Source organism: Acanthaster planci, linkage group LG15 (genome assembly GCF_054643075.1).
Source record: "Acanthaster planci isolate LZ-2023a linkage group LG15, COTS_SCS, whole genome shotgun sequence".
NCBI classification, from domain to species: domain Eukaryota; kingdom Metazoa; phylum Echinodermata; class Asteroidea; order Valvatida; family Acanthasteridae; genus Acanthaster; species Acanthaster planci.
The window spans coordinates 1273960-1288732 of NC_141791.1; the positions used below are offsets into that span (position 1 = coordinate 1273960).

General features: G+C 41.8%; 2 protein-coding genes and 4 non-coding genes across 10 annotated transcripts in view; 5 read left to right on the plus strand and 1 right to left on the minus strand.

Annotated features, from left to right (window-relative positions):
• The window catches only part of adgb (androglobin), a 67230-nt gene that overhangs the window by 50903 nt on the left and 1554 nt on the right, over window positions 1-14773 (minus strand). The window contains exon 1 of one of the 4 annotated variants that reach the window (XM_087146324.1): window positions 14431-14522. The exons of 1 other annotated variant lie outside the window; for it this stretch is intronic. In XM_087146324.1, the coding sequence (XP_087002450.1) occupies window positions 14431-14507 (77 nt within the window). In that variant the 5' untranslated portion in view covers window positions 14508-14522. Of the gene's footprint in view, window positions 1-5028; window positions 5247-13278; window positions 13403-14430; window positions 14523-14773 lie in introns of those variants that run through there. 2 more of the 4 variants (XM_087146327.1, XM_087146328.1) reach the window with 2 other exon arrangements.
• On the plus strand, window positions 4335-4408 carry Trnat-agu (transfer RNA threonine (anticodon AGU)). The gene has a single exon. It is a non-coding gene; the product is annotated as a tRNA-Thr (tRNA).
• Window positions 6002-6075, plus strand: Trnat-agu (transfer RNA threonine (anticodon AGU)). The gene has a single exon. It is a non-coding gene; the product is annotated as a tRNA-Thr (tRNA).
• Trnak-uuu (transfer RNA lysine (anticodon UUU)) lies at window positions 6155-6227 on the plus strand. The gene has a single exon. It is a non-coding gene; the product is annotated as a tRNA-Lys (tRNA).
• On the plus strand, window positions 6304-6377 carry Trnat-agu (transfer RNA threonine (anticodon AGU)). The gene has a single exon. It is a non-coding gene; the product is annotated as a tRNA-Thr (tRNA).
• LOC110974372 (uncharacterized) lies at window positions 6944-13191 on the plus strand. Of its 2 annotated transcripts, XM_022225958.2 has the most exons (8): window positions 6945-7300; window positions 7596-7690; window positions 7884-8022; window positions 8490-8579; window positions 8795-8959; window positions 9661-9728; window positions 10014-10388; window positions 10813-13187. In XM_022225958.2, the coding sequence occupies exons 1-7, from the start codon at window positions 7197-7199 to the stop codon at window positions 10385-10387; spliced, it is 1035 nt and encodes a 344-aa protein (XP_022081650.2). In that variant the 5' UTR covers window positions 6945-7196; the 3' UTR covers window position 10388; window positions 10813-13187. The 2 variants fall into 2 exon arrangements, with proteins under 2 accessions (XP_022081649.2, XP_022081650.2); XM_022225957.2 differs by having other exon boundaries at window positions 6944-7300; window positions 10014-13191.

Below are 14773 nucleotides of genomic sequence, written 5' to 3' on the forward strand. Positions count from 1 at the left end.
TAGAGTCCTCGCGGCCTCGTTTGATGTCCAAGTCTGGAGTTCTCGGAGGCGTCTGAGGCATTGACAAGGTGATAACTGGCGGGGGTGAGGCAGGAATGGACGACGACGGCGCAGCCAGCGATGGCACTCCGAACCGGGAATGGAAACGCTTGGGTGGGACTAGGCCTCGGGTAGACGACAGACGTTTTTGAGTGAGAGGAGTCCGTGACTTGGCAGCCAAACGACTGGAGAGCGACAGTTGGTTGTAGAGTTCTCGATAGTCCGACGACTGGAGCGGATTTGGAGTAGGCTTGCCATGACCGGTATTTGTTGAGCACAGAACAGAAGAATAACCCTTCTTGGATGTCATGTTTACGAGCACAAAATATCGGGCTTTGACTTCAGAAAAAGACGACAACGATAGTATATCAGCTACGTTGATCACCACTTAAACATTCGATTGCTGTACTCGTGCATAGCTTTATATTTTCCTTGGTAGCCAAAATTGGACAATTTTCAATCTTTCCAGCCGATATATAGTCGAAAGGCAGTGCATTTTTAATGGTGAGTCGATTATGCAAGAGCTTCTTTTTACAAGAAATGGCGTGATTGTAACATTCTTCCGACGTTGTCTTTCAACTTAAAAACAACTCCACGTTGACCACTCACCGTTTTATTCCTTAGACATTTCCCTCCTAGAATATCACTCCATGTGGCCGACGTTTGTTAAAAGAACAGACGGAGGGAAGGTTGCCGTAGTAACAACCGATTTATGCCTAATCCTTGTGTGGAGAGGGAACGATATCTGCTGCTGGGCTTCCACCTGGAATGCAGGCCTTGATGAATGTCATTTGGTTGAAGTCCCTAGACGAAAAAGCAAGATAATTATGGCCTAAAAGTGCCTGCTTTCCATTAAGAGAGAAGGACGTTTCTTGCCGCCCTGCTGCCGACAGAATCTCAGTTGTGAATTAATTTCAGAACAGCTCATCACAACTCAAATAACTTGCGAAAAACCAAGATAATAATTGTCCAACCGGAGAATTCGCTATGTTCGGTCGCTCAAAACAGACCAAAAAAAGTTGGATTGTAAGACAAACTAAGAGGCTTCCGCGTCAGACGAAGCGAGTCTAGTGTTATTTTTATCAATTGCAATAAAACATTACTTTTTGTGAATATCAACAGACTTCGGCGACGAAAACCTGCGGGTAGCTTAAGATCGTCGAATATAACCAACGGAGACAAAAAAATCAATTTGAACCGAGGGCCGGGAGCACGGCAAGAGAGCGGCAGTAAAAAAATCAACAGCAGATGCAATCTCCAGATCCATATTGCTAAAGGGCCATGTCCAGCCGGGTTTACAATGCAGCAGTGCCGAAGATCTCTCGTGGTTCACATTGTACTAAAAACAGCTTTCCAGACGTGCTGATTATTTCGCAAATACTGCTAGTGTTTAACACAAAGATCCGTGCCCAGTTTACTCCCTGGTTTGCCACGCGAAGTCCAATTTGAATGTAATTTTTCTTCAAGTCATAATTTGTTCCGAATCCCTGGCCAGAACAGCGCATGCTTAGACATGCGCATCGAGTTAACGTAAATCCAGCACTCGGTACGCGTCATCCCGCCCTAACGAACGCAAACAAGCACAGTGTCACTGTCCTAGTGCCGACATGGGACGTCACATTGCCCTTTGTTGCCTGGCTTTTTTGTTGCCAGTCAATGTCATGTGATTTATCACAGTGGAAGAAACTCAAGTAATAAACAGTCCCTGCTTTTAGTAAACTTGCAGTGCGTGTATAATTATCTTAATGGATGGGTTCCTGCGTATTTTGGTTATGAAATATCCGGATCCACTTGCGTCCAATCCGTTGGACTAATGACTAACACACAAGCAAGAATCGAGGAACGCATACAGTCGGCAAATTGCAAAGGGGCGATCATACTTTCTTTTTTATCGCCAAATGTATGAGCTTTTGTAACTGCCTCGCGTATTCCATACCAGAGTCGAACTGAAGATGATCCAACGGTTCGTCGAAACGTAAATACGTAATTCTTGTCCTTCAAATGTGAGCGGGACACGCTGGGTTGAAATTCCTTAAATGGTAAAATGTCGCACTATTTCTCACTTTCACCCGCCAGTCCCTGAAGGCAATTACGTTCTCAGATCCTGCAACACCAATGCGCTGAGGCATGATATGGACAAACTATTCTTCCCGTCCCTCAGAGACCGAGAGTGTAACCTTGTTTCATTCGTCTCACTCGGGAGGAAGACCTATACACGTCCTTCCTCGAGAAACACAGTCGTTAACAGAGCCCTTTTTCGTCTTGCATTACTTGTTTTAAAAGCCGACAGTGTCCATTTATTACTCTGCCTTGAGATTACACACAAGCAGTCTAAGAAGGAGACTTGATTTGTGAAGGCAGTATTCAATCACACTGACGTGCAGCACGTGCCAGTCTCTAGCTCTGTCTGGACTTTCATAACACTTTGTCCAATGTATGGGTCCGGAAACATCAGACGTGATCTCCAGAAGACATGCACGGCCACGCATCATGTTGTATCTTTACTCCTCAGACACTGTTGCAATCGTCTTACGTACTCATCCTGACAATGACAAGATGTCCTTATCCAAAATCTCTCGCAAACATAAGAAAACAGGGCTTTAGGTGAAAGATGCTCCTTCGGACGACAGCAAGATGTGAGATGGTGCGCGATTTTCTGTCCTGTCTGGTCTAATCTCTCTGTGTCCCGCGTCCTTTTGCTTCAGGGTTCTTTATGCAATCTTCGGTTGAGTCTTGCCCAGGGAGTAACGATCGATACGACGTCAGCTAGAGATTTGCGAGATGAGACCCGCGTGTGCCAAGGAGGGCTGTGCGATGCACTTAAAGTAATTGACATCTTCAGCCGAGCCTGCCCTGAAATCACGCGACTTTATCATTAGTGTATATTGTAATACCACAGTTGAGACATAATGATGAAAATAAATTCCATACAACTTCTTGCAATAATTATTCTTGAAGTCTTAAGATCTTACAGAACCACCCCGAGTTTTGTTATTACGAATGTATTGATCACGAACTTCGTCTTATTATTGACATATTACTATCTATTGTCAACAATCTCGTCTTGCCGATATCCACATGCCTGTAATCGACCATATTCAGTTTGTCTACTCTCGATATAAACCAGAGATCTTAGATAAATTAGTTTCAGTTAACAAGTGATGGAAGCTGGATTTCCTTTGATACTTTGAATCCTTAAATATTTCCATTCATCTGCAATGGCAGATCAATTCAGTACTTTGTCTCAACGGATATTTGTATCGCTTTTAAATATTATGAACTGGGATGTATGGGAGAGCAGTTTTTATAAACTAAATGGGTTCCCCAGTATAAATAAGACATAAACAAATAATAAATAAAATGGTGGTGTATGAATGCTGACAAGTGAACGGAAAGAGATCCAGATTCGTCCAACTGTCTTCCAAAGAAGAAGAGCTGATATTGGTTATGAAATTCAGGTATGGAATTTTATCACGGGATAATGTGGGAAGTTTGTTTTATTAACGTACGCTTACGAGACACCCAGATTTATTGGTAAATTATTCACGAGTGTTACATTGCAATGAAATTCATAAATTACAACATGCTGCGATAAAAACAAACAGCGGTACGGCCTACTGAAGAAAGAGGGACGCGGGTTGACTGCGTCTATCAGCAAACAAATGGTCTCAAAACACACTGGCAAGCACGAAAAACTAATGAGCAAACATGCCGAACAAAATGAGCAAACACAGTGGATTATATAAAACAAAAAAGGACATATATCACCACAAAAAAATTCTCAGCTGAATGTGCTAAGAGCAAAATGAACACGAACACCTTCAGCGTGACGTGAGGAAACGGCCACGCAAAGTCATTTTACTACGATCTGGTGTGACCGAGTTAGGTTCGTTTGCTGTGCTAACGGGTTGTGAAACGGGCGGTCTGAAGTGTAATTGTCCGTGAAAATATGCGAGGGTCAGTTCTTTGCTCTCCGTGTCAGGAACTGGGAATTGCAGGACAATGAAGACGAGCGGTGGTGAGAAAAATAAAATGCTTCTAACATCACTGATATTGCACGACAGGGTGGGAGGGTTTGTCTTTAGAAGACGACCTGTTATTGGAGACCGAAACAGTAGATTCATTTGAACAGCAAGTTTGCAACTGGCCTTTTTAGATGCTCAATTCGTGATCAGGGTGAGAATGATGAAAACATCGGTGCAGGCAATGAATAGGCTCACGAATGAAAAGTGACGCTTTTTTTTAGAAACGATAAGGTTGAGATCATATGCTGAAATAATAGAAGCCCAATCAACGGCGCCGTGGCTTAGTCGGTTAAAGCACCTGTCTAGTAAACAGGAGATCCTCGGTTCGAATCCGGGCGGTGCCTGCATACATTTTCCCTTTCCTGATTATTTTAGGCGTATTATCCTATTTAGGGCTCTATTTCAAAACTATAACCGGCGCCTGGTTAGCTCAATCGGTAGGCTTTCAATCTTAGGGTCAGTGGGTTCGAGTCCCTTATCGGATGACGTTAGGTTCAGTTCTCCTTCATTTTATTCCCAATCCATTTATGCCAAAGTGGATTCCTTTTTACATCATTTTAAGTGTTTCATATATTTTTGCCTATCGTGGCGCCATGGCTTAGTAGGTTAAAGTTTTTCTGAAAATATCTCATTTTCTTGTAATTTTTGCATTCAATTCAACTGTGATAGTTGCGCAGGAATCTTCAACCAGGAGAAAGCTTATACCTTCGATGGCTCCTAAAGCTGGTTGAGTATCAGACCCTGATCACAGTGCTTAATTTTCCCTTACTCCATGGGCATCAAATAGGCCTCTTCCTCTTTATTTTTCTGTATGGTTTGAATACAAAAACATCAATGGACTCGATTCCGGTATATAGGTTTTTATTTCCCCGGGAATGAGTTGTTCCAGCATGCAGAATTAGAGGAATTTGCAAAGTGGTCCCGAAATCGTTTGAATGGAAACCGTCGGCGGAAAGACACCTACCTTGGGTTAAATTTGGCGGAAGCCATCAATTTCCGCGGGCTTGCCATTGTAATTTCCTTCGACGTTCCCAGAGCTGGAAAGTGCAAATATTCCACTGTTGTTTTCGTTAAAACCGTTGCTCCTTTCTGTACCGGCTCACTGGCAATTCATTTGCACGGTTGGGTTGTAAAAGCGCGTAGGTCTTCCTCACAACAGCAGTTTATTCGCATCGCTATGGAAAATATTTCCCTGAATAAACACAACGTGTAAATCTCGGGCACGATCGCTGGGTCCATAGGTCGACGATTATAGCGCTGATGAACGGAGGAATAAATTGATATTTCATTTGATCAAAATGGTTAATAAAAACACTCCAAATCCGTCCTATGTAGTTAATGATAACCTATCCTGTCGCCTGCCATATCGGCAATTTCGTCTGGCTTAATACTCAATGAGGATTGGTACAAAGGCCGCCAAAATCAAGGCAACTAAACACAGTGAAACGAGGTTTTTTTTTAGATCGTAAATATTAGCATTAAAACAAATAACTGAATGATGGAAATTGTATATCCTTCAGGTGTTTCTGTAAGAAGAGACTTGAAGTATTCCTTACAATCAAAATACGAATACTAATAGCAAATAAGACAAAATAATCGATAAATATTATTAATTCGCTAATAAATATTAATAGACATTTAGAAATAAAAAGTAAAAAATACAAATGACCCAAAGAATAAAAAAAATAACCATTAGCTTACGACCTATAGTTACTGTTAAGTTCAATTAAAATCCTGCATCACCACAAAATACAAGCAATAAAAAACATGATGCTAAGCGACCTTGCTTTTCAATGACTGGCGATGGCGACACCAGACGTTTGAAATGTCTACTGAGGTGTTAATACAAATATATCATAGCGTAGTGGTCGACCTGGTATGTTGTAACCCGTGCAGACTTCAACGTCACATAATAACGGTTAGGCAATGTTCGCAACGGCGCTGTGGCTTAGTCGGTTAAAGCGCCTGTCTAGTAAACAGGAGATCCCCGGTTCGAATCCGGGCGGTGCCTTCGTGGTTTTTTGCCTTTACTTTGTTAACTGTCTGGCATATTATGGTACTTGGGCCTCTATTCCAAAACGATAACCAGAGCCCGGTTAGCTCAGTCGGTAGAGCATCAGACTTTTAATCTGAGGGTCAAGGGTTCGAGTCCCTTACTGGGCGATTTTTTTGCTTTAAATTAAGTTTTGGAAACGAAATTTCCGTCACAAATAATACAACCAAACCACAACGGAAGCAAGGCGCCGTGGCTTAGTCGGTTAGAGCGCCTGTCTAGTAAACAGGAAATCCCCGGTTCGAATCCGGGCGGCGCCTTCGTTTCCAGTTTTTTCGCAATGCAACTTGGGCCACAGGCCAATTAACCTCGGTAAAGTACCCAGACGTTTAATCGACGGGTCCAGGGTTTTATTTGTTTCCTTTATTACAGCATTTCTATTTTTCCAATGTCAGAAAATTCCTTCAGTCCATAGGTTCCTTTTTACACCCTTATGTGTTTTCCTTTTCCACATCATGGCATCCAAGGCTTGACTGATTGGAGCGATTGTGAACAAGAGAAAACAGGTCGTGCATTGAGAGCCTCTGCAGCAGAAAAGTCATTGCCTCCTTCTTAGTTCGGCATTTTGTCTTTTTTAAATGATTATTTCAAGGATTGCGAATTCGACTCAAAGAGGACGACATCTCAAAGTGTGGGAAACTGACCATAGAAACATCACACAAGTGTTGAATACATACATACATACATACATACATACATTACAGGCTGGGTTGTGTTTCTGACATCAGTAAACAATACTGTGACAGGTGTACTCAAGGACAGCTCCATTGATCGCTTACAGAAAATCCATCAAGAAATCTATACACAGGATTTACGAATCCTCAACACTAACAATAAACAGAAACCCCGACTGCTAACAATACAAAAAGAAAAATGCGTCGATTATAATCCTTAATTCTGTGAAATTAAGCTCTGGTGTGTACCATAGACCGACTCTCGATCTTAGGAATTTAAAAAATTCCTCTGTGTATGGTTTCTGCATTGTTGACTTCAATTAGACGTGCACGAGTTACGTCTGAGGAGTAGGTTTCGTTGATCAGAATCTGACAAAGACCCGGCTTTCACTGACCTCCAATGCCATGGCCTCAACGCGTACGGCAATGACATGGATTATTATTGTGGCAGCCGTGGGATACTTCGAACCGTGCAAGGCGGAACACGACGTCGTGTCCAAATGGAGAAGGTATGGAGAGGGTAAATGACTCCTAACAACCACATATCAAAAAGGCTAAAAGTCTCCTGACCAAAGAACCAAACTACTAAGGCCGTGTCCAACACGGGTCTCCAGAGCTACGGCTAGGTCTATTGTCTACGCGTCTCCAAGCATTTACAATGGAACGAGGACCTAGACCTACCTCTAGACAAGAGATTCGGATGCAGCCGGCCTAAGTATGAGCAGAATTCTGAATAGAAGGTGATCATGAAGTGCCATTAAGCTTTTATGAAAAAAAAATATTACTTATATTTGGCTTCTCAAGGTATGGTGGGGACATGGCGGTGGCAGAATCGGCTTCTGTAATGGTGTTCTGTTCCTGCGATTTGATGGTTGGTCTCTGCAATATCACCATGGCAGGTTAGATTAAACAGAAACAGGATTCCTGTCTAATTTTGTTACAAGTTCTAGGCCTACTGTAGAACTTCAGTACACAGTAATGTAACAACCTGTGTGTACTCTTTAACATTGTGACAAGTTGCGAAAGTTTATTTCTTTAATTGTACTTTATAGGAAAAATTTGTTTAACTTATTAACATGCTGGATTTGACAGCTCAGTTTTTCCTGCAAGACGAGCCTGAATGTCACGCGATATGCGGGGGCAGGGTGGAATGCGCTTACTGCGCCGAGCAAGGATGCACGTGCTCCCGGGAAGACTTGGACACCTACCGCCTCTGTCAATCAGGAAACAGGTGAAGAACAAACAAACAAGCAAAGTCGATCCCTCGTCTTAAAACATACTAATTCATTCACGAATACTGACAGCCATCAATCAAATCCCACAGCAACCACACAGGCACGGTTCTGGAGCATTTTGGGCAAGACCCTTCGCACATGACGTCACCTTTAACTCTCGTCACTACGAATCCAATATTTTCCACCCTTTTATAATTATATAATTTTAATTGTGGCATTTTTGGGGGGTAGACACTTTGGGAGGGGCCCAAAAGCCCCCCTAGGCCCCCAACCGTAGAACCGCGCCGTTTCGAGGTTGGTGGCTACTGACTCGCTCAGGCACATCCAAGGCTACTGGAGCAAACCCCAAACACCTAACCATTTAGCCAGAGAATTAGCTGACTAACCGATCAACCAACAACCGAGGAGACTAACGATCAAAAACCTTGCCACATCATAAGAAGATCTTTATTTTGCTTGATAGGGCGAGGCTGTTCCAATGCACCAACTCCTGCGCCCGTGCTGATGTCGAGCCGATGTGCTCATGTGAAATAACGATCGTCAAGCATAACAAGTAAGATCCTACAGAGCAGCTCTATCATCATCGTAGGTTTGAAAATGAAGTTCAAAAGTGTGCAAATCACACCAAACCTTAAAATTCTGTTTTTCTCAGACTACATCAACGAAAGAAGGCAGTTGAAATTTATGCCATAATTCACGAGAACACGGGTATAGCCCGAATGTCTTTGGCTTTGCTTTGTTAGAAGTTTTCTGTTATTTTCTCTGTAGGTCTACACAGAAACCAGTGGACGATGTGCTGCCAGCAAACAAGGCATCATTTAACCACGGTTTATTCACGGGTCTAGCTGTCGGTGGATGTATTCTTCTCGTACTGGTTGTCATTGTGCTTGCGTTGATCATTATTGCTATCAGAAGAAGAACCAATAACAGATCGTAAGATCCGAGTTCTAGTTCAACTTCTCCTAGCGACAAGAGAATGAATGATATATCAATTAATTGTGCTGACGTTTTAAGAACATCAAAAACCACAAACATGCTAGAGGCTCCAGCGTGTCCTGTTGAACGAGGGCGCTCTGTAATGAAACGTGGCGCTTTTATTCTTAAGGAAAACTTAACACCAGTGGTACCATTCATGTCGGCATAAAAATGACAGAATTTTTTAAATGTAAGTTCTTGTCACATTTTGAACCGGCATGACTACCTTAGCGTAAGGTAGGGTAATTTTCGAGGGCTCAAAGTGAAATTTTCGAGTGGAGGTCAATTTTAGGGTTTTGTCATATTTGGGAAGATTAACCTATCTATTTACATGAACTTTCAACATTTTTTGCAGGATCAGATATTTACAAATAACATTTTCTCAGCAACTTTGATGATAGCATAATTCGTGCCTGGCAAGAAATGTTGAAACAATGTGGAAAACAATTAACATAAAGCTGCCAAAATAATGTCACATTGTCACCTTATACTTTTACCCAAAGTGTTCCATGTGCATACCACAGGAAAGCTCTCTTTCTGCTGAATTCAATTATACCAATATCTCAATTTTTCTAAATTCCGACTTTCGGCTCATTTTTTGGGTGACAGGTCACATTAGCCGTTCAGTAATTTCATTCCCTCGTTTTCGTTTTTTCAAGGCCCATAGCAAGAACAAACACAAATTCATCAACGGCACCAATCACGTCTTCAGCCGATGGACTTAAAGGTGAGAGCATGTTGTCACTCTATTGTAACATCAAGCATCTATCAAAGACCTTAATAACTGCTTTTAACCTGAATTGTTTACCACGTCTCAAAAACTAATGGATGTTAAATTGTGTTCCCCCTTGGAGGTACATATAGATTTATAGAAATATACATATTAATTTGTAATTTAATATAGCTCTACGGTTCCTGCACCGATATGATTTGGGAATTTGGGTTAATTGTCACGTCTTGTACTGACTGCAGGTTTTATACAGCGGTAAAAATGTTTTGATCACAATTTTAGGCGTCAACAATCCCACATACGAAGACGCCAGCACAACACTGCCTGGGATCACTAGACCTCCGTCTTCAACCTCGTACCTCTATCCATATGCCCCGCGCCTCACAGCCAACAGAAACATAAGTGTCTCCAACGGAAATAACGCCTCGACTAGTGCCTCACCTCAGCCTAGCGCCCAAGCGTTTCCCCTCTACCAAGAAATCCTACCACGAAACGGGGACCAACCGCCTACCTACGAGGACTCGGAGGGTTACACTCGGTACCGAGCACAGGCCCAGCCTGACACCAGAAGGGAACGCCAGCAGCCGGTGTACATGGAACTCGTGAGGCCAAGCGATCGTACTTCACGACCACCTGTGGACACTTACATGTATTAGGGTGAATGACTTGTATTCCATGGTCCATTTTTTTGCCAACTTAACCTCTCGCAGAATATTCTGCGAGACAGGATTTCTTGCAAGGCCTTCCTAGATACTTGTTATGCAACACCGCATGACAAATCATTACCAGAACAAAATCAAGGAAGAAATCATCACTGAATGGCGAAGAGCTCGCTAGAATAGTTATATTTCAGATATAAGTGGCCAAACAAATCTATTAGGTCCCAGTGCTGAAGTATCAGTAATTTCCTTCAACTCATACATACAGTTCGTATACCTGCAAGTAAACAGCAAAACGCAATACAGCAGGTTTATGAGCAAAACACCTGCAATCCTTGCAGTGAACGTTACCTTTCAATCAACAGAATGTACATTAAGCTGCTGGTATAAATTTGTTGATGTTAAACCTTGACAACTTACAGGTCAGTTTTGTGGCGCGAGTTCCGGCCAAAGCGTCCATTGCTCGACGAGGACGCCGTGCGATGAACAACTACCCTTGGTATGTCTGCCCTCCCGCCCGCTGCCATCGCCGAGTGCGAATTTCGGGTGTGTCTTCGTTCCTTCTTAACCAATCTCAAGAGAATGGGGTGTGAGTTCGGAGTTGCCTCATTCCGCGGTTTGACCTCAAAATAGAAGGTCCAGTCGGCTTTTCTGATTGGAAGGATGGTGGTTTTCTCCATGGTGACGGGAGAAGATTTTTTTTTATAAATCGAAGCTACTCTGACTAAATGGTCAATGAAGACAAGTCTAAACCAATGCCACGGAAGTTCTAGACATTTTTCGGCTCACACATCTCTCTTCGTAGTTTTATTAAATAGCCGTCAGAAATCTTTCACTTATTGGAAACCAACATTTGAAGTCTCAAAAGTTGCTGATAATTGGTGTAGTTTGCGAATTTCCCGAAAAAGTGGACACAAAATAATAAAATGTTCAATCCTGTGAGATGAGACAGTTCGTCTCGAGTCCACTGAGTCTCCGCATCCTCGGTGCTCGATAGGCCGAAATTGAAGGTTTTCTCCTAACAGTCCAGCAGTTTTTGCAGCCGGTAAGCTTAGGTAACGAGTGATGTGTTGTTTGAATGGCTCAGTCGTTTGATTCTGAATTGCAAAGTGCAGTGACAGGGGTTTCCACATTTGTACATCTGCTTCAGCTGCAAATGATAGCACATTCACACAATTTTTAATAACGTACACCCTGGTGACGAATTAGTAATTGTAAGCAGACAAAGAGAATAATTTCCGTGCGCGTGTAAGATGATTAAAGCCTTTGGAAATCACTTCCCTTGCTCTTATCAACGAAATTATAAACTGCACTTCTCTTGTTCAGTATATGATTTTTTTATAATTTTTAAGATTAAGTTTAAAATATTCCCCCATGGAAGTGTGTTTCATTAACGAAGGTAATGAAAATTGTTTTAAAATCCTATTTTAAATACTCATGTAAAGTAATTAATTTAAGTTCTCTATTACGGGGTAAAGGACTTTACTGTGATTACATTTGTCAGCACAACTGTATTTATAACAAAATATTCCGTATTGTATATCAATAAAATAATTTCTTTTAGTCAATTTTCCGGTGGTAAACATGACCTCTAAGCCTATGTAGATTTTGAATCGCAGGTGTATAAGTTAAACAAATACTTGTGAGCGATAAATGACGTGGATTCTTTCACCGACCAGGTATTCTTTGAGAAAATTATGAAAGGACATCCAACCATGTAAACGAAGGTTAAGAACATAACGAGTTGTGTCGCGCAGAAGTTCAAGTACGCAATGGTTCCAAAGAAAGGATCGAAGTTTACAAGAGCTGGTCAAAGTTAGTAATTCTTTCAAACCTGCTGACCGATTCGAACTCTTAACATGGTCAGAGCTGTATACATTCAACCACAGAATACATGTATCCCTGTTTGACCTTTGGCATCACAACAGCAATCTATAGGACAACTACTGTATGTATTACATTTCCCAGTAAATCTGATTAAACTTTTAAAACTTAAACGTGTGACCTTAAAGCTGAGATTACATCTCAGTTTTCCAGTAAAAAATAAGCTTAACAGATGCAGCAAATGTAATTGCTTTTGGCCTTTTGACCAATTGTTGAATTGGATACTTGCAGAGAGTGTAACTAAGCCTATCTATACATCATAGCCCAGGCTTGGTGTCTGCAACATTTTCCAATTGTAGACATTCCATCCATTCCAGCAGTTAACTGTTTCCGTGATAAGTTTCGATCAAGAACATTATTTTGCGCCCACCTCAACCAACTGACAAAATCATATAATGTACAGACAGGCCTGTGAAAAGTTTACTCCCGACCCTTAATACATCCAGGTTGCATCGACTTCTGAACAGCACATTCAACGCTTTAATTAACTAAATTATCACTCCGTATGTGTATCGGATTGAAAGTTATTTCACTAAACAAGGAACGACAAACTGGAATACACCACCACAAGAAATGGGCGCTAGGCTGATTTCTGCCAGCAACTTCTAACTTGTAGTTTACATGCAAGACCAAGCACTTTGGTCGCTGTAGTGGTCTGTTCGGCTCGAGAACCATGTTACAAATTAAACCTAACAATAACATTCCACCGTGACGTGTTAGGGTCGTTGACACTGGAATTCAATGTGTACTTTCACGGTTGGAGTGGAGAGCAACACAGCGCGAACTTCGGTGTAGAAAATACTCAAACACAAATACTTTGACAACATTGGTCCATTTTGTTCATTGACAGTTTGTCCTTTCACAAAGGCGCAAGCGAGTTACCTAGTGCACGCGTCCATTTTCTTCACTCTTATCAAAAACACAACGTGTAAAGCTTAAATACAAATTATATATCTCATGCACCAATGACAATAGCAGACACATGCTCTTAGAACGAAACTTACTTGTTCAGGGCCCGCAGTTTCCGCCATTTTGACTCAGCGCTAGAACTTGACAACTTCTCCATCCGCGACAACTTTTACCCCGACACAAAAGGTGACTACGCAGAAATATGTCTCCCTTTGTTTGACAACAACACAACACCTGTGTTCTTTTCCTGGACAGTTTGGTCTTGTACTCCGACTCCCACAGCAGTCTGTTATCTTGACACACGGTACAGGTTGTGTGTTTTCCGTCCGAGAGCGCAAACTGGGCGACAGAGGTCAGTTTCAAAACAGGCGGCATAACCTCGTTGCCACAACAACGGCCGTGTAATAAATCTGGTTAATGGGTTTCTGTCCAATTCCTGCAAGATGTTTGCTTTCGAGTGTGTTTTGTAGGATCGATTGAACAAAGTTGGGGAATACAAGGTGTAAACTCACTCCCCTACATGCGCTACCGGTACTTTGTCTAAAAAGGATATGAAAATCCCCATACACTGGTATTGTTGAAAACAGTCAGGAACTGGCTTTCCGTATAGTTTCAACAACAAAATACAATGTTATGTAGGTTTTATCCTCAGATAGCAATTTCATTTCGTGAGAGCTGATAAACTTTATGAGTATATGTCCGTGTGCAGCCTGTGCAGTTCACTAGTCCACACAGCAAGCCAGTCTCGTTTACTCCTTGAAATCTTTATACCCAATGTAAATGAGGGGTAGTTTGCCCTTATCAATGCATATCGAATTTTATCACCATATCGCCACATGTTGACACGAATGGTGATCCTTGTGGCCGTATTTATTGTGGGCAGTACGTAAAATACGACACTGCATGCTTGACAACCAGGTAAGAGCCGACTCAACCTTTGCACTGAAAGTTTTGTTTCTCTCCTGATCATGCGTGAACAATAATTATGGTATAAGTGGCTCTTCAAAACGATGTTTGACTCGTAAAAATGACCCTGGTTTCATTCAAAGCAACGGTACATCACAACAACCATCGTATCTTTATGATTTTCTTAATTGTTATAAATTTTTCAACCGTTTGGAAACGAGGTGTGAATAACATCAGTAAGTGTGGCATTATTTAACTTAACATAATCATTTCGGTAAATAGAAAAGTGGGAGACGGAAAACCCTTTTCAAAATTAATGAGCTATCAGAAAAGGTACTTACGTGCGAAACCTTCGTATTTCTGGACTTCTGACTATCAAACTAACCATGCTGATTAACTTTTGCTGTGATTTATCCATTTTTACGAGTGGTGTTGATACTTTCTCGTCCAGTGACTATCACCCCGTGTTTTTCAGCTCAAATAAGTATCAAATGAGCAGAAGATCTTTGCAGTTTACGTTTCTGTGCAGTCACCTCCAATTGTCTCTATTTCAAATGAGCAACCTGTTTTTCTTTGACGCCACACAGGCAAATTTCCTTTGTCCGAACAGCCACAACGTCAGTTCAAAAGTAATGTCAGTGTTTGTTAACGAAAGCTCTACAAAGGAAGCGTTTGCCAGTGTGT